The 19,319-nt window shown below is 38.3% G+C and overlaps 1 protein-coding gene across 1 annotated transcript in view; it reads left to right on the top strand.

The window, feature by feature from the left end:
* The first annotated feature begins 4,913 nt into the window (after positions 1 to 4,913).
* Positions 4,914 to 19,319, top strand: part of LOC126199205 (protein YIPF1) — a 33,999-nt gene continuing 19,593 nt past the window's right edge. Inside the window, exon 1 of the mRNA XM_049935983.1 lies at positions 4,914 to 5,522. Coding sequence (XP_049791940.1) covers positions 5,050 to 5,522 — 473 coding nt within the window. The 5' untranslated portion in view covers positions 4,914 to 5,049. The remainder of the gene's footprint in view (positions 5,523 to 19,319) is intronic.

Here is a 19,319-nt window from a genome sequence, read left to right as displayed (position 1 = left end):
AAGATCATTCTGAATAAAAAAAGGAAAAATTCTTACCTCCATGAAGTCGCCGGATATATCTGCTCTTACAATAAATTTTTCCGGCACAGCTCTGTGCAATGCTGGCCGACCTATCTGTCATTTATGAAAGGAAGCAACTGATTTTTCTGTTGCAGTAATCGGGATGATCATGGATGGGAGAAATTAGTAAATTCCTTAAATTGAAATGAATGGTTGTTAAAAGTTACTTTTTATGAGGAAGATTATTATTACGAGAGTTTTAAAACATTTACATGCGACTTGAGATAACATTAATACATATGCGCAAGGCTGCTTCTTACCTTATACAATAATACTCAGGCTCCAGCATCGCTGCACCGTGACCGGGCCAGCCAACACGATACACCATACCAGACCAGAGCAGACTCCAGACTAGCAACAACTTACTGCTACAGCTACACAGTTCCTACTGCAGTCAACACTGCTCTCTGGTCAGAGACCTTGCATATCGCAGGCAGCGCATGAGCAATACATCGAAATTACATCTGCTCGGACCTCTTACAACCATATGACATTGTGGAATGAAAATAGGCAAAGTATGCAAGCTTTTTCATTTTCATGTCGCCTATGTCCTCAAACACTCGAATTGCAAACACAGATTTGTTAACGCTTTTCTGCAGTTCTGTGGTGTGCTCCTCCCAACTTAATTTATTATCAAGTTGTAATCCAAAGAATTTAAGATTGTCAACCTCTTCTATCTGCTCTTCTTCATACTTTACGCATATGCTGGGTGGAAACCTCTTACAGGTTCTGAATTGCATATAGTGAGTCTTTTCGAAGTTTAATGTCAGTGAGTTGGCTTTAAACCATTTATTAATATACATGAAAATATCATTAGCAGATCTTTCTAGAACTACACTCAACATACTATTTATTGCAATACTTGTGTCATCTGCAAACAAAACAAACTCAGCTTCTGGCAGTGTAACTGATGAGAGATCATTAATGTACACAAGAAAAAGTAATGGCCCTAAGATGGATCCTTGTGGGACACCACATGTAACTTCTTCCCATTCTGATGATGACTGATGACTTAATTCACTAGTCCCTTGCACTGACACCCTTTGTTTCCTGTTAGCGAGGTATGAATTGAACATTTTGCGGCACTGCCTATGACACCATAGAATTGTAATTTATTTTAAAGGATGTTGTGGTTCACACAATCGAATTTGGGAATAACCTTTCGCTACAAAACGAGCCTTATAACGCTCAATTTGACCATTTGACGTTTCTTTCACCTTGAACACCCATTTCGCATTAATTACCTTCCTGCCTGGTGGTAAATCAGTCAAAACCCATGTTTCATTTTCAAGTAAAGATTTATATTCATTATCTAAGGCTTCCTTCCATTTTTCACAGTCATCACAATTCACTGCTTCTTCATACGAATTTTGTTCAGAAATACAAGCAAGATAAGCAAAATCATCATTAAAATATTTAGTATTTGGGTTTCTTTCACGTGATGATTTTCTAATTTCTGGTTGCATTTCTGGCTGCGCAACTTCCGTGTGACTATGTACGCTGCTATTTACTGTTTTCTCAGTGTCACTTTGTGCTAATTCAAGATAAACCGCATTTCTGTCAACTTCAGCAGGTTGTGGCAGTTCAGTTGCCTCTTCAATGATGTTAGGTGCTGGCACTAGTTGATTACTGTCTGTACGATTGTCGTCAACTGGGTTACTGTTTGGAATACTGTTTCCACAAGTGCACTTTGAGTTTTCAATGAATTGCACATCACGGGCTTTCACAATTGTATTTGGTGAATTTGGACCAATTAGACGATATACTTTAGAATCTTCGCAATATCCAACAAAGATAAGTTCCTTACATTTGTCTTCTAATTTCGTCCTTTTTTCTTTTGGTATATGTACAAATTCTCGACATCCAAAGATTCGTAAATGACTCAGATTGATCCGACGACCACTTCATAATTAGTCAGGAGTGACACTTAAGAGCTTTTGTTGGAGATCGATTCTTCAAATAAATTGCTGTGTTTACAGCTTCAGCCTAAAATTGTCTACTTAGACCAGCACCTGTTAACATTGATTTTGCTTTTTCAGTGATTGTCCGATTTAAGCGTTCTGCAACACCATTCTGATCTGGCATGTAAGGAGATGTTGTTTCATGTTGAATTCCATTCGTCTTTAAAAATAACTTCATGCGACGATTGACGAACTCTTTTCCATTGTCTGTTCAAAGTATTTTGATTTTTCGACCAGTTTTATTTTCTACTCGTGCTTTGAATTCGATGAATGTGTCACAGACTTCTGTTGTTGTTTTTAGCGTATAACCAAAAGATTTTCTTGACAGATCATCCGTAAAAGTGAGAAGATACCGTGATCCTCCCCACAAAGCCGTGCTCATTGGTCCACAAACATCAGAATGCACAATGTCAAGTACATACTTTGCTCTTCTACTTGATGTTTTAGAAAAAGGTTGTCGAGACTGTTTACCTTTTTATGCGGGGAATACGCGGATCTAAATTGACGTTCGTCCAGTTCTCTCCATCTACCAGTTTTTCTTTTAATAAACGCATGCTTACACAATTCAAATGTCCCAATCTTCGATGCCACAATTCATAACTGTCAATTTCTGCAACATTTGCGTAATGATGCAGTTCATCTAATCGATACATACCATTTATTTGAGTTGCAGTTGCTACTGGTGTTCCAGAAACAATTACATCAGTTTTATTGTATACGCCGCACTGCACATTGTCAAACAATACACACAATCCACGTCTTGTCATCTGACTAACCAACAGTAGGTTGTAAGCAAGGCTTGGAACATACACAACATCATTAACAGTAATCTGTTTATTCTAGTCGTCACTAGTAACTCGAAGATGAACATCGCCTTCTACAAGAGCCTAAAGATTGCTATTATCTGCTACTGTCATTTTAGGAGCTGTAGTCGATTGGAAAGTGTTGAACGAGTCTCTTTGATTCGTCATGTGTCGTGAACACCCGGAATCCATATACCAGCCATCACTATGATGCGAAGATGCAGTTAAGAGCCATTAACACAGTTTCGTTTTCAGTTCTCTCTGCATTCGCAGAATTTGAAAATTTTTTGGTTTCTTCTTTGTTCTACACTCAATCGCCTAGTGACCAGGTTTCTGACATTTATAACACTTAAAAGGCTTGATATTTCGCACATCACGTTTGATATTCGTCTTCTGATGTTTACTGTCCTGCTTACTAGCTGCCAGCGCCGAATCTGTGGTCTCATTTGTGGATGCAAACTGGCCTTTCGTCGATTCTTGAATTAGTCGCTCACTTACTAAATCACTAGTAATCTTGACACCAGAATTCCCAATTGCCATAATCTAAGGTTGGAAATCTGCTGGAAGTCCATTTAGCATAATTGCAGCTACGAAATCATCGTCCATTTTCTTACTAGTGCTTCGAATTTGTTGAGCAAGTGTCATAATTTTCGACAAATACGCCTCCATATTTTTCTCAGAAGCCAATCGTACATTCATTAAGCTTTGTAACAGCCCAATATAACTAGATAAACTCTTATCTTCAAATGTAGATTGTAAATTTTGCCATGCTTCTTTAGCAGTCGTTGCTCCACGAAGTTTTGGATACACAGATGAATTTACAGATAAACATAATTTCGATTACACTTTCTGTACATTCTTCTCATATTCGTCAGTGCCAGCAATTGTGTCCCATAGCCCCTCATGTTTCAGGTACATTTCCATCGCGAATTTCCAGTCGTTGTAGTTTGTCATACTGGTCAACTTCTCAAAATTAAACAGTGAATGTCCACCCAAAGCCATCTTGAATACGTTCAGATAGTTAAACAAATAAATCTTGAGAGTTTCTCTGCAACAAAAATAATAAAAAAATACCGTATCAACATGTTGTACACACACGAAATTTCTGTAACCTTGATTTATCAGTTTATTTCTTTGGTATGGAAAGTTCACTAATCTCTCCTGGGCCCATAACCTACTACATATTGACTCTAATTAGTCCCCTGTGAGATTATAAAGTTGACCTTTTAATCAGATACGCAATTCACCATATTGCCAGGTACACACATTTTTAGAGACCATTTATTCAGCGATGTACATAACGAAGATCAAGGAGAAAACATAAACTACCATACATATAACACATCAAAGAGTAAAATATGAATGTTCGCAACAGTTTTTGATCCACAGAATACGTTCCTAAATTCTGGAGCAGCAGTTCCCGACATGAAACAATACTTCCAACATAACAATCAGCACAGAACACAATATACGTGCAAAAACGAATTGTGATTTAGCGTCTAATTACAATGTACATCGAAGTAAAATGTACAATGCATGGACCGCTTCTGTGGCACCAGCTTCCAACAGCAAGGGAAGACATGTCTAACATCAAACTGTGTTAAATAAACGATTATTAAACACCGAAATAGTACAGTCATTAGCGCAACTTACACTTCCAATACATCAAAAAATACTAGGCGCGGTGCTTGAAGTCAAAGTTCGATCTGTATCAACTACGCAGAAACGCTCAGAACACTTGTGCTATATTTTGAGTGATACCCATCTTTTCGACGCAATAGCTTGATCCTCGTTCGTGCACCTGCAAATAACAAACATAAAAGTTTGAAGCCAGTGAGTGTAAACAACGAAACGAATTGACCACTTTTAAACTAAAAGTAAAAGTTTATCTAAAGATGTGCCTGCAGAAAGTAGCAGCTAACTTTCCTCTTCTGTTTGTGTACCGTAGGCAACAAAAGTAACAACTTTTTCACAAACGTGTGTTGCTATTTCGATGGCTCCACATTTACGGCATTAGGGCATCTGCCTAGATTCTAACCACCTTGGCTACTATCAGGGTCTGTGGACCATGCTGTGGACACTATAAACGTCATTGGCTGCTGGCTAGTTACCTTTGGTCTGCTTGTAGGCAGTGTGAGTGAATTGTTGGCAATCAAGTTGTGTGTTGTGCTGGGTGTCATGATCTGAAGGTTAGGTGACTGCTTACGTTACAAGAAAGTGACGACATGGATCCGTCAAAGCAGTCTCTGCTTGACATCGACATAGATTCAAGATTGCCGGATGCACAGTTACAATTTCAAGAGTTTCCAGCTGTCGTTCCTGAGGGAGCGGCGGAGTTAACAGTATCCCAGACAATGACGTTTAATCATTCCCCAGATACGCCCGGTTCTGATGTTGAAGGAACAGTGGACTCGCATTTGTTGAGTGAAAGTGAATCGGGAGCTGGTCAGAAGCCTAGACCATCATTTTGGACATTTGAATTTTACCAACAATTATGGGATGTTGATACGAACAACGTCGTGGATCGTATTTTGTGGTCCATTATACCGAGACCTAGCATAAATTATTTGCAGCATCATATTAAACCAAAGCCAGATCTCTATGGCCCTTTCTGGATATGTGTAACCCTAGTGTTTGCTACTGCTATAAGTGGGAATTTATTTGATTACCTTCATTCTCGAGGTGTTGGTAAATGGAGGTACGTGGCAAAAAATAATCTTAGCGTGGCAACCATTGAAGTGATAGTCACTTTTGTTAATGTACTGTTTTCTTTGTATAGAGACATATTTCAACACGATTTGTCAGTTATCGTTACACGTTAATAGATAGGTACTTAAGTGCTTGTCGTGTTTACATTCTAAATTTACACGGTCTACGGTATCCACACAAGGAACATGTAATAAATATCGTTTCAGATATATCAGAAGTAATTAAAAGTAAGGCTTTCATGAATTCATAAACTCTAAAGAGAATAATTTTCCATTTTGTAATCTTTACTCTTATGCCTTCTGTGGTAAAAATTTTCGCACTAGGCTATCCCGTGTAAGTCTGTTCATCTATGTGTAATTGCTGCAGCCTACATCCACTTTGACCTGTCTATTAGAGAGAGGCTTTTTTTTACCTCTACAACTATGTCTGTCCGTGGAAACTCGTAATTCCAGCAACCAGGAACTGTATAATCAAATTTAGCAGTTTTTTTGTATCACTTTATATTGTTTTTTAAGAAACCGTCTTTGCTTCACATGCAAGATTTAACAAAATTAAGTTATGGCTTTTCATTGCCTACTATTTATATAAGATGATGCACCAGACAAATACTTTCAGAAAAGTCTTTCTAACATTTAAATTTATAATCAGCATTAACAAGTACCTCTTTCCCACAAACTGTTATTTAGAATTCCCAGTATGCATTTTATATTTTCTTTGCTTTGGCCATTGTCAGTTAATCCCTTCTTCATATAGCAAATGTAATCGATAACTTTTAATGTCTCTCATTCTATTCTAATCCCCCTCCGCATCAGAATACATTCAATCAGACCTACCCTTCTGTTGTTCCCCTTGTTGTTATATCTTACAGATACACTGCCCATATAGTGTACATATGAGTTTGTCTTAATATGATATTATTTGGCAGTAGATAAAAAGAAGTCTTTTTATTTTCATCTACTACTTAAATATACACAAAGCAGCTGTGTGGGGTTTTAAACACTTCTGATTGAAAATGTGTATGCCATTAAGCTCTGAACATTGTCAAAGTATTTTCTTTTAGGCCTAATGTATTTGAAAGTTGCATTGTGTTGTCATAGTTCTTCCCCTGGAGAAATATGCAAACTGTTAAAGTTGTGAAATCTCAAATAGAATACTGAAAAGGAAATCTGTTATTTCCGCATACTGTGTTACAGTACATTTCAAAGGTTTCAGCTGTAAGCAATCGTGCGGTAGCGTTCTCGCTTCCCACGCCCGGGTTCGATTCCCGGCAGGGTCAGGGATTTTCTCTGCCTCGTGATGACTGGGTGTTGTGTGCTGTCCTTAGGTTAGTTAGGTTTAAGTAGTTCTAAGTTCTAGGGGACTGATGACCATAGATGTTAAGTCCCATAGTGCTCAGAGCCTCTTTTTTTTAAGCAATCATCATTAGAGAAGTGCAAGTTTTGGGAGCAGAGTTACCTGGGAAGTGAGGAATACTTGTCCGGCACCATGGTTAGCATCTTCTGCACTGATCTCAACATTGTGTGAAATATTCCTTGGTCATAAACATTATCCCTACTGTCACAAAGATGCAGTTGCTTCAGACTGTGTAAACAATCTGTTGTCTTTTAGAGAATTTATATATTATCAAGCACTCACTGAAGTATGTATGCTGTTCAACAGTGTAGCCTTTTGATGTTTGTTACTGTCATAGTCTAAGATGAAAATGATTTGACTGGAAATCTGGTACATGAGCATGTACTGAGTGAGGTAGCATGGTGGTGATTCATATCAGTTGGTAAAAAGGTACACATCCTTGCCTGTTTTAAGTTTACTATAGTTTTTCTAAAATCAATTCTGGCAATCTGAGCCAGTCATTGCCCTGCCTCCCTTTCCCATTCCTTTTGCAACAGGATTAATCAATAACAAGAATCTCAGTTAAAAGCTAACTTGTTGCTTGAATGGATGCCAAGTGTGATGATTTTACGTAAGAATGCTGCTTCTGTATGCACTCCTATGAGCTGTCCTTGTGTTGGATCACAGCATTTGACCTCAAATAAATGAATGATAAATTAACAAAGTACTAATGTGCAGAGAACACTGTTCCAATATCAATGGTTTTTGTATACACAAAAATATTTCTCACCGAAGTGTTAGTGAAACATCTAAAGAATTAAGGCCTGCGACAATAGAATGAATCTCATGGGAGAAACAGAAAAGACAAATTATCTGCATCCTTATAGAATACTGGGACATGCCTTCCTGATTGCTTAAACAAGAAACGAAGCCTTGACGAATCTCTCATTCCAGGACACACCCAGCTTCACTGATCAAATGTTGACATTGGAGTGTTTTTGTTCATTATTAGCAGTATATGAAGAAATACAGCCTAGATTAGATACTACATAAGTTGCTATGCCAACTAACCAAACAGATATTTTTCTCTTGTATAAGCTCTAAATCACATTACTCATTTTATGATTGGGGCCATTCCATGCCAAGTGGTCCAATATCAAGAAATGTTCCCACATGACCATCATGGATTTTGATGAAATTTTGTATGAAGATTTACACATGTTCTCAATGAACACTGGTAAAGCTTCAGTTTCAGAAATTCAATACTGCCGGAGATACAGTCACTTGTTTAAAGACCATAGCACAGCTTTCTATAGTGCATCCTTGAATTTTCAGCAACTTTCAGATGAGATATCTCTGTAAGTATTTGCATGAAAGAAACAAAACTTCGCCATCTTATGCAACTTTTAGAGCTCTTTAAAGTAAAATATTAAGAAAAGGATTTCTGAGCAATTTTCATATAGATAATTTGAAGCAAAGTTGGGCGATAAAATAGCTGTTCTTAAAAAAAAAATGCTAACTTTAGTTCTTTATATCTCCAAAAGTAATTGTGGGATGTACATGAAACTTTGCACACCATAACTCACCAACACAAGGTCTTAGAATATAAAATTTCATTCTCCTATTGCTTTCCATTATTTCACAAATCTAGGGTGAAATTGACGATTTTCCAAAAAGTGCTAAAAATGGGTATTTTTAGACAAATTTTTCAAAAAAGTGTTTTCTCCAAACTCTTCTAAACTGTGGTCATTAGAAAGAGCATATTCTAAACTATCTAGAAAAGTGGATTTGGTTTTGCAATGCAAACATATAAGGCCCTAAAAAGTAGCATCATCAAAGAGGTGCACTGGAAGTTTGAACACATTTTTCTGGCACTCAAATTATACCTGAAACCTTTTATTATGCCTAATAAATGTTTATTAGTGCCTTCTGCTTTTATCGTAAGTGTTCATCTGCATAAAACTCTTCTGATTTGGAGGGGGGGGGGGGGGGGGAGGGAGATCATAAAAAATTCACTGAATAATAGCTTCATATTTTTTGTACTTCTCAAAATTGTAAATATTTACAAGTGTAAAATGAAGACCTAATTTTTGGATTCAATTCTATAAAACATTTTTCCAAAAAAGAATCGGTTTGCTTGAATCGATGCATCAAGTGATGTAAATTTTCCAATCAATATTGCAGAGATTTTAATACCTAGGTGTTGTAACCTGTGAATTTTTGTCTGAAAGTTATTAGGGAAACATGTGAAATTGGTTGGTTAAACATCTAAGAGTTTTTATTTTGTATTTAATCACACTTAAATGTAGCCTACTACCTTGGTAAATACATAACCACTAGTTTCACAGAGAAAATTCACTGTTTATAGATAATATAATGGCAACTATTACTTTAACAATCAGATTGTTTCATTATTGTGAGCCTTGTTTGAACAATCAGTATTTCAGTGGTGTGTTTGCAGCATAGTGAGTGGGTTCTCTTGACTGATTGTGGATTGTTAATTGATTCGTAAGACCATCAAAGTTTGTAATCTAATTTACAAAAAATTGTTTTGATTGTGTCTTTTATAGCATATATCTCTTATTAGATTTTTTCATTGGTATTATACATTGTGTATAATTTCATTCAGTAGCAATTTGTCTGAAATTTAAGCAGATTATAATTTGCACTTAGAGGTCAAATACATTATTTAGTTACTGATTAAAGATGGATGCAGAAGGGAGCAGCATACCTTCCTGCTCAATTGGGCAAGGAGATAGTGGAACAAAGTGTCATGTCACTTTCTTTGCCAAAAAAGCTGCTTTAAAATGGTTTGCGTATTTTAGTGATGAGGGGAAAAGAGTTGTTGGTCCGACGTTCTTAAGCAAAGCTGGACAATACCTCTCAAGTTTGCCTACACCATGAAGCCCTGCTATTGACGCAATATGAGAGGTTACAAAAAAAATGCTTCAATCCCTTTGGGAAGGTGAATCATAATGTTGAGGCAGGAATTCGCACTCTTGATACTGAAACAGCTAATAAGGCTTCTGATATGTTGAAGAAACTGCTTCTTAATAACATAAAGCCAGGTCAGAAAATTTGTCCGGCTTGCAGGACTACCTTAAATAAACACTTGGACGAAGCTTTATCAGCCTCATCATCACATTCTGATGAGGACTTTACACCAAAACAAGAATTAAATAATAGCTTATTGTCTATCGGTATTTCACCCCTGAAGAGAACAGTAAGCTACAGAGATAAGCCCCAATATGTGAAGAAGAAAATTCAAAAGGCTCAAAATGTGATTAAAAACAGAACTGTAAATGCAATGGGAGTAAACCGACAAATTGAAGATGTTAGTGAAATTGAGGAATGTGGAAACTGTGCCGACTATGCACATTTGCTGACTGAACTGAAAGCCAAGATGCAGAATGCAATTCATAAAGAACAGATGCAAATTTTAACCTTGGCACCTGTAATTTGGACTGTCAGACAAACAGCAGCTCAGTTCGGAGTGTCCGAAAGAATGGTGAAGAATGCTGGGAAGCTTAAGGCAGAGAAGGGCAGTCTGGCACTTCCAGAAAATAGGCAAAGCAGGAAATTACCATCAGAAGTTGCTAGTAGAGTGAGAAATTTTTTTGAAGATGATGAGTATAGTAGGGTGTGCCCTGGAAAAAAAGATCACCTTGTGATGGGATTGGAGGTACAACAAAGCAGTTAGCAGCAAGAGCAAGCTTGCAACGGCCACTTCATGGACAAATTCTTACTCCCCTAGATCTGTTTCACTTCTGCTCTGAAAACATTAATGGAATTAAATTTGTTTTCGCCAGTAAAGATGAAATTGAAAAAAAAAATATATTGTCACAAGAAGACAGGTTTAAACTTGGACAAACTGTAGCAGGCACTAGAGAAAGTCATCACTTTTTACCTATTGATGAAACAACAATTCGGGTCAGCAGAGTTTCAAATGATTGTTCATCTTTTCTAGCTAAAATGGGTCACAGTAATGAAGGAGACGAGGTACTGGCGGAATTAAAGCTGTGAGGATGGGGCATGAGTCGTGCTTGGGTAGCTCAGTCGGTAGAGCACTTGCCCGCGAAAGGCAAAGGTCCTGAGTTCGAGTCTCGATCCGGCACACAGTTTTAATCTGCCAGGAAGTTTCAGGCATGTTAATGTCTGCTCTCCAACCAGGACAATATGTTGCATGCATCTACGAAAACGTGTGGTGGATAGGGAATATCTGTGAGACCTCCACAGAGCAAACGGATGCATTAATAAACTTTATGCACCCACATGGTCCAGCAAATTCATTTTATTGGCCAACAAGAAGTGACAAGTGCTGGGTTCCGGAACACCACATTATTGCTGTTATTCCAGCTCCATCAGTAAATTCGTCTGGCCGGCAATACACCATTTCTCTTGATATTCATCAGAAAATTAATGTAGCATATCAAAAATTGAAATAGGTTAGAGGAAACAATCTAAGGAACCCAAGAGTGCCTTCTAATTTTACACAGGGCACTTAAATAATTTTACTATCGGGTTTGGGAACCTGTGTAGAAAAACCCTTATCAGGCTTGGGGTCCTGTAGTAAAGAAACCCACCTGTGGCTGTTGTTGCTAAGCTATCAGGCGTGGCCCCTATGGCAATGGGAATGCTGGTTTTCTCAGGTGAAATGAAACTAGCAGTGGTGTAGCCACCATGGACCATAGCAACTCATTTATACACTTCTTTTCCATCAGTAAGCTGGTGTTGTTCATTAAACAGGCAACTAATAGTGTGTGTGTGTGTGTGTGTGTGTGTGTGTGTGTGTGTGTGTGTGTGTGTGTGTGTGTGCGAGAGAGAGAGAGAGAGAGAGAGAGAGAGAGAGAGAGAGAGAGAGCGTGGGGGGGGGGGGGGGAGGTGACAATTAAGAAATAACATTGTTTCTATTTTTATTATTTTGCTATTCGGACTTAAGCTAGGTCCTATTCATCAGGACTTCTTATTTCACTTATCCTAGACATTAATAAACATGTATAAGGCAAAATAAAAGATGTCAGGTATAATTTGAGTGCCAAAAAAATGTGTTCAAACTTCCAGGGTGCGTCTTTGATGATGCTACTTTTTAGGGCCTTATATGCTTGCACTGCTAAACCAAATCCACTTTCCTAGATAGTTTAGAATATGCTCTTTCTAATGACCATAGTTTAGAAGAGTTTGGAGAAAACACTTTTTGAAAATTTTGACTAAAAATACCCATTTTTAGCACTTTTTGAAAAATCGTCAACTTCACCCTAGATTTGTGAAGTAATGGAAAGCAATAGGAGAATGAAATGTTATATTCTAAGACCTTGTGTTGGTGAGTTATGGTGTGCAAAGTTTCATGTACATCCCACAATTACTTCTGGAGATCTAAAACTCTAAAGTTCGCATTTTTTTTAAACAGCTATTTTTTCGCCCAACTTTGCTTCAAATTATCTATATGAAAATTGCTCAGAAATCCTTTTCTTGATATTTTACTTTAAAGAGCTCTAAAAGATGTATAAGATGGCCAACTTTTGTTTCTTTCATGCAAATACTTACAGAGATATCTCATCTGAAAGTTGCTGAAAATTCAAGGATGCACTATAGAAAGCTGTGCTATGGTCTTAAACAAGTGACTGTATCTCCGAAAGTATTGAATTTCTGAAACTGAAACTTTACAAGTGTTCATTGAGAACATGTTTGAATGTTCATACAAAATTTCATCAAAATCCATGAGGGTCATGTGGGAGCCTCTAGACCACTTCACATGGAATGACCCATTGCCAACTTTTAAAAACACACACAGTAAACATCTTACAATGTTTTGTTTTCAATAAATCTAAATCATAAGTTTCACCATCTTAAGTAATTTCACAGTAAATAGATTTGGCATTAGGGAACCATCCAACTCCACTCGTCTGCTTTCACCTTTGGCAGTATGGCGAAAATGACTACTTTGAGCATATACAAAATGGCAATGATGTCATCACTACATACACATACCAACTAATGCCAACAAAAATAAAAATGACACAACAATGTTTCACTCCAACAACAAAGTGAAATTAATGGGACAACAGCAGGAAATAGGGTGTTTAGGGTGGGTACAAGTGAAATATATAACATTACGAAACGCCAACATTACGAAACGCCACACCATTCCAAAACAAATATTATAGAAGAAAAGAAGTCTCAACTAATGACATAACACTACAGCCACAATACCAAAAAATCTACGTCTGCAATTCCGAAAAGCAGAATCGGGCATTTTCCTTGACCTAGATAGCTCAAACAAAGACCTTGATAGCAAGAAAACAACCACTACAACTCTGAACGTGGAATTGAACATTTTCCTTGACCTGTGTAGTTCAAACACAGCTCTCGATACCTTCTGGAGGGGGGAGGGGGGGGGGGACTCGCAAACTTCACACACCTACATAACTTGCAAACCCCAACTCAACACCCCCCCCCCCCCCCCACACACACACCACACACACACACACACACACACACACACACAAAAACTGATGACATACAGCAAACTAATCACACCTAACAAAAACACCAAACACACAAACAAAAGAGAAAACACACATAATACTCACTGATAACAAGTAAAACTTCGATATCCACATGACTCAGGTAAACACATATTACCACAGTGATAACAAAGACTCAGATTAAGGGGACCCACACCCTGTCTATCTAACCCATGCTCATTTAGTCAAGTATTTGGCACATTTCAGAAAAAAACTATTTGATGCAGGACCTTAATATTTTTACTGTATGTTACATGATGCTAATAAGAGTCAACTGTACTAAATCCACTTTATCCATTTTATAGTTTTAAAAAATATCTTTTTAAATTTACTAACAAAAATATTAAGTTTTTTCTGCTTTCTAATGGAACAATATTAATGAATGTAGTACCAGACGTTGCTTTTTATATTGTGCAAAGTCTTTGAAAATTTCATTCATTCATCTATGATAATTTCTGGTAGTATGGGGCATATGTACTGAGCATTTAATTTTCTGGGAAATTGACTTTAAAGAAAAAAACTTTTGAAATTGTTACTTCCAGTTGATTAAAACTGTCCTGCTGCATAGGATGGCCCTTCTTTGGCTCTAGCCGGTCTTCCAGCTTCTTTTTCACCTTCCTGGAAGTTTGTCTTGCTTTCTTGGCCATATTAAAGCAGACCTGTCTGCATCGGCTATCCTCATTTTATCGCAATGTTGCAGCCCAGTGATCATATTTTCACCAGGACTAATTCCCAGTTTTTTCAGTACCCAACACTTTTCAATATTACCACAATTGAATGTAATGACAGCATCATGAACTCCTAGTTTCATTGTATGCATGCCTACAAATACAGTTTTATGAAGGCGATTCCAAATTATGCTGTTGAAACATTCATTTGGGTTCTGTGTCTGCCCATGCAGACATTTCCTTAGAAGGTCAAGATGAGCCAAGTCTCTGAAAATAGGTTTAATTGCTGTAATAACAGCAGCAGGAAGAGAATGCTGATGAGAATAAGATTCTCCAGTTGCCTGAGCCCTATTGTACTTGCACCACGAATTTTCTTCCGATGGACACAATCCATGACATGGCTTATCATCAGTAGAGGACTTATGGAAGAATATGGCCCAAACATCTCTCTTCATTGCCTCCAGATTTTCTTTATTTTTCTTAATTGCCTGCCCATAGTATACCTGCAAGTTTTCTGTTTCAGTTTTAGTTAACCGACCCTGTCCTGTCACCAGTTTTCCATCTTCTAATTTTTTTCCTCTCATATCAACAGTTAGTTTTCTCAGCCTTGTTTCCAAACATTTTTGAACATGGCCTACACATTCTATTTTGCTAATAATGGCATCTCCATATGGCTTAGAGTTGACAGTGGGCGTGACACATAAACACACGTGGTAAGAAAATGCTCGAAAAAAATTTTTTTCAGAAAAATCATTTTCAGAGTACTTAAATAAAACCTTAATCTATCGAAATATGATGAAAACTTAAAATCGATTTTTTTCGACCTGAACCATGGTGTGGTCCCCTTAGCCCAATATCACACATTAAACTCAATACATCATCGTCCACGACCAGAGGGTGCTTTCAAATACAACACGACATCTACAAACGCAAACAAACTCAAAAACACCGCACCATAGTGTCGTCGCTCATCACACCACCACTAAGTTATGGATCAGAACAGAAGGATGGAACTAGGTGCTTCCAATGACCCTAGTTTTCAAAAACAAATAAGTTATGGCAGTAGTTGCATAATAGCATTTCTAAATTTTTCAGACTTTGACTTTTGAAGATCTTTGATCAGTATGTCTGCTCATTTTTCTTTTGTAGTACAATACTTTATCATAAACAAACCTTCCTTGTGCTGTTCACTAACATAGTGAAATTTAGTACCTATGCGTTTGTTTCATCTAAATGTCGCGATCTGATCATTTGGGTAGCACTTTGATTATTTACATGAAGAATGATTTTCTATCTTCTTGTAGAAAAGGCTATAAGCCTCGGAATCTTGTAGATGTTATGTAGATTGAAGGTAGAGGAGGGAGAAAGGAAAGGGAAGGAACTGATGATATCAGTTGCATCAGGGCATTTTTCTCGCTTCCTGCGCACGGGGTCCTGGGTTCGATTCTCGGCGGGTCAGGGATTTTTCTCTGCCTCGTGGTGATTGGGTGTTGTGTGCTCTTCATCATCATTGACTCGCAAGTCGCCGAAGTGGCGTCAACTAAAAAGGACTTGCAATAGAGTGGCCAAACTTCCCCGCATGGGGCCTCCCGGCCAACAACGCCATACGATATTTATTTATTTATTTATTTATTTTGGGGGGGGGGGGGGGGGATTAGTGGCAACAAGTGAAAATGTGTGCCGGACTGGGACTAAAATCCGGAATCTCTTGCTTTCTGCGTCATCCGGACATATTATTTATTGCAAATGCATGGAATATCTTGCCACGCTCCCTGGCCGACACAAATTCCCACCTAGTGCCACCTATCCACCTATCTATGATAATTTCTGGTATAATGGGGCATATGTACTGAGCATTTTAATTTTTCTGGGAAATTGACTTTAAAGAAAAAAACTTTTGAAATTTGTTACTTCCAGTTGATTAAAACTGTCCTGCTGCATAGGATGGCCCTTCTTTGGCCTCTAGCCGGTCTTCCAGCTTCTTTTTCACCTTCCTGGAAGTTTGTCTTGCTTTCTTGGCCATATTAAAAGCAGACCTGTCTGCATCGGCTATCCTCATTTTATCGCAATGTTGCAGCCCAGTGATCATATTTTCACCAGGACTAATTCCCAGTTTTTTCAGTACCCAACACTTTTCAATATTACCACAATTGAATGTAATGACAGCATCATGAACTCCTAGTTTCATTGTATGCATGCCTACAAATACAGTTTTATGAAGGCGATTCCAAATTATGCTGTTGAAACATTCATTTGGGTTCTGTGTCTGCCCATGCAGACATTTCCTTAGAAGGTCAAGATGAGCCAAGTCTCTGAAAATAGGTTTAATTGCTGTAATAACAGCAGCAGGAAGAGAATGCTGATGAGAATAAGATTCTCCAGTTGCCTGAGCCCTATTGTACTTGCACCACGAATTTTCTTCCGATGGACACAATCCATGACATGGCTTATCATCAGTAGAGGACTTATGGAAGAATATGGCCCAAACATCTCTCTTCATTGCCTCCAGATTTTCTTTATTTTTCTTAATTGCCTGCCCATAGTATACCTGCAAGTTTTCAGTTTTAGTTAACCGACCCTGTCCTGTCACCAGTTTTCCATCTTCTAATTTTTTTCCTCTCATATCAACAGTTAGTTTTCTCAGCCTTGTTTCCAAACATTTTTGAACATGGCCTACACATTCTATTTTGCTAATAATGGCATCTCCATATGGCTTAGAGTTGACAGTGGGCGTGACACATAAACACACGTGGTAAGAAAATGCTCGAAAAAAGTTTTTTTCAGAAAAATCATTTTCAGAGTACTTAAATAAAACCTTAATCTATCGAAATATGATGAAAACTTAAAATCGATTTTTTTTCGACCTGAACCATGGTGTGGTCCCCTTAGCCCAATATCACACATTAAACTCAATACATCATCGTCCACGACCAGAGGGTGCTTTCAAATACAACACGACATCTACAAACGCAAACAAACTCAAAAACACCGCACCATAGTGTCGTCGCTCATCACACCACCACTAAGTTATGGATCAGAACAGAAGGATGGAACTAGGTGCTTCCAATGACCCTAGTTTTCAAAAACAAATAAGTTATGGCAGTAGTTGCATAATAGCATTTCTAAATTTCTCAGACTTTGACTTTTGAAGATCTTTGATCAGTATGTCTGCTCATTTTTCTTTTGTAGTACAATACTTTATCATAAACAAACCTTCCTTGTGCTGTTCACTAACATAGTGAAATTTAGTACCTATGCGTTTGTTTCATCTAAATGTCGCGATCTGATCATTTGGGTAGCACTTTGATTATTTACATGAAGAATGATTTTCTATCTTCTTGTAGAAAAGGCTATAAGCCTCGGAATCTTGTAGATGTTATGTAGATTGAAGGTAGAGGAGGGAGAAAGGAAAGGGAAGGAACTGATGATATCAGTTGCATCAGGGCATTTTTCTCGCTTCCTGCGCACGGAGTCCTGGGTTCGATTCTCGGCGGGTCAGGGATTTTTCTCTGCCTCGTGGTGATTGGGTGTTGTGTGCTCTTCATCATCATTGACTCGCAAGTCGCCGAAGTGGCGTCAACTAAAAAGGACTTGCAATAGAGTGGCCAAACTTCCCCGCATGGGGCCTCCCGGCCAACAACGCCATACGATATTTATTTATTTATTTATTTATTTTGGGGGGGGGGGGGGGGGATTAGTGGCAACAAGTGAAAATGTGTGCCGGACTGGGACTAAAATCCGGAATCTCTTGCTTTCTGCGTCATCCGGACATATTATTTATTGCAAATGCATGGAATATCTTGCCACGCTCCCTGGCCGACACAAATTCCCACCTAGTGCCACCTATCCACAGGCCTGTCCATGTCCTCTATGCTCACTAATTTTTAGATTTCCACCAAAGATCGATTGATATTGTGCATCTGTGCTGAAGATTGCGAGTTCATTTCCCACCGAGGAGAATCAATTACATGATTGTGTGATGTCTGTTCTTTCAGACATGTCCAAAGGGACAGACACCACAGATTCATATAATATGTTTGTCTTGCTGAACAATGAATCCACAGCCTTCAGTCTGGGTGCAGAATATCATTTGAGCTCTGGTGAGAATCTAAAAATTGGCGAGCTTGGCAGACCTGGGTTGGAACTACTGATAGATGGCAGTAGGTGGGAATGTGGGTTGGCCGGGGAGCGTGCTGATATAGTCTGTGCATTGGGTAATGCAACTGCCTAGTAAACAGGATATCCCAGGTTTGAGTCCCGGGCTGCCACACGTGTCTGTATATGTGCGGATGGGTGTGTGTGGGTGTGTGTGTGTGTGTGTGTGTGTGTGTGTGTGTGTGTGTGTGTGTGTGGGTGGGTGGGTGGGTGGGTGGGTGGGTGGGTGTGGGTGGGTGGGTGGGCGCGTGCGCGCGCGCGCACGAGTGTATACCTGTCCCTTTTTCCCCCTAAGGTAAGTCTTTCCACTCCCGGGATTGGAATGACTACTTACCCTCTCCCTTAAAACCCACATCCCTTTGTCTTTTCCTCTCCTTCCCTCTTTCCTGATGAAGCAACCGTGGGTTGCGAAAGCTTGATATTTGTGGGTGGGTTTGTGTGTTTTTTATTGTGTCTTATCTACCAGCGCTTTCCCGTTTGGTAAGTCACAGCATCTCTTTTTTTAATAAATAATAATCTTATTTTGACATCCCACAAGCTGAATGTACTGTTGTCTTTAAGCAGTCATAAACCACAAAGTTCTTCGTGTTTTTTTGAAATATAATAAGACACACAACACAGATCAGAAACGACACAAGTTGCTACATTGCTCTGTCAATGAACTACACAGATATTTTTTCCGTTTATGAACTCTTAGATAGCTCACATTATTCTTTTCATGACTGCCAACCCATATAAACACACAGTAAACATTGGGTTTTACCTATTCTTTAACACTTAACAGACATCATGTGTCCTGCCGTTTTATTTAAGTGATTTCATCATTGTATTTAGTTTTATTTATTAATCAGCTCCTGATCATATATGATATGGGTTTCATCAATTATGTGTATATTTTTGAATACATATGTATATGATACATACAATTTTATACATTCCTACATACACAACCTCTTACATGTGCAACATAATATATCACATGTACATAATCTACTAAAAGTGAAGTGAATTCGTATGCCAGTGACACAGTTGCATTGTGTTAGAAATTATGCCCCTCCCCTCCTCCAGCCCATTTCCATAATATTGTCCTCAAGTACATTGCCCTTG

This window comes from Schistocerca nitens, chromosome 8 (assembly GCF_023898315.1).
Source record: "Schistocerca nitens isolate TAMUIC-IGC-003100 chromosome 8, iqSchNite1.1, whole genome shotgun sequence".
Classification (NCBI taxonomy): domain Eukaryota; kingdom Metazoa; phylum Arthropoda; class Insecta; order Orthoptera; family Acrididae; genus Schistocerca; species Schistocerca nitens.
This window is presented reverse-complemented; position numbering and strand designations above follow the sequence as displayed.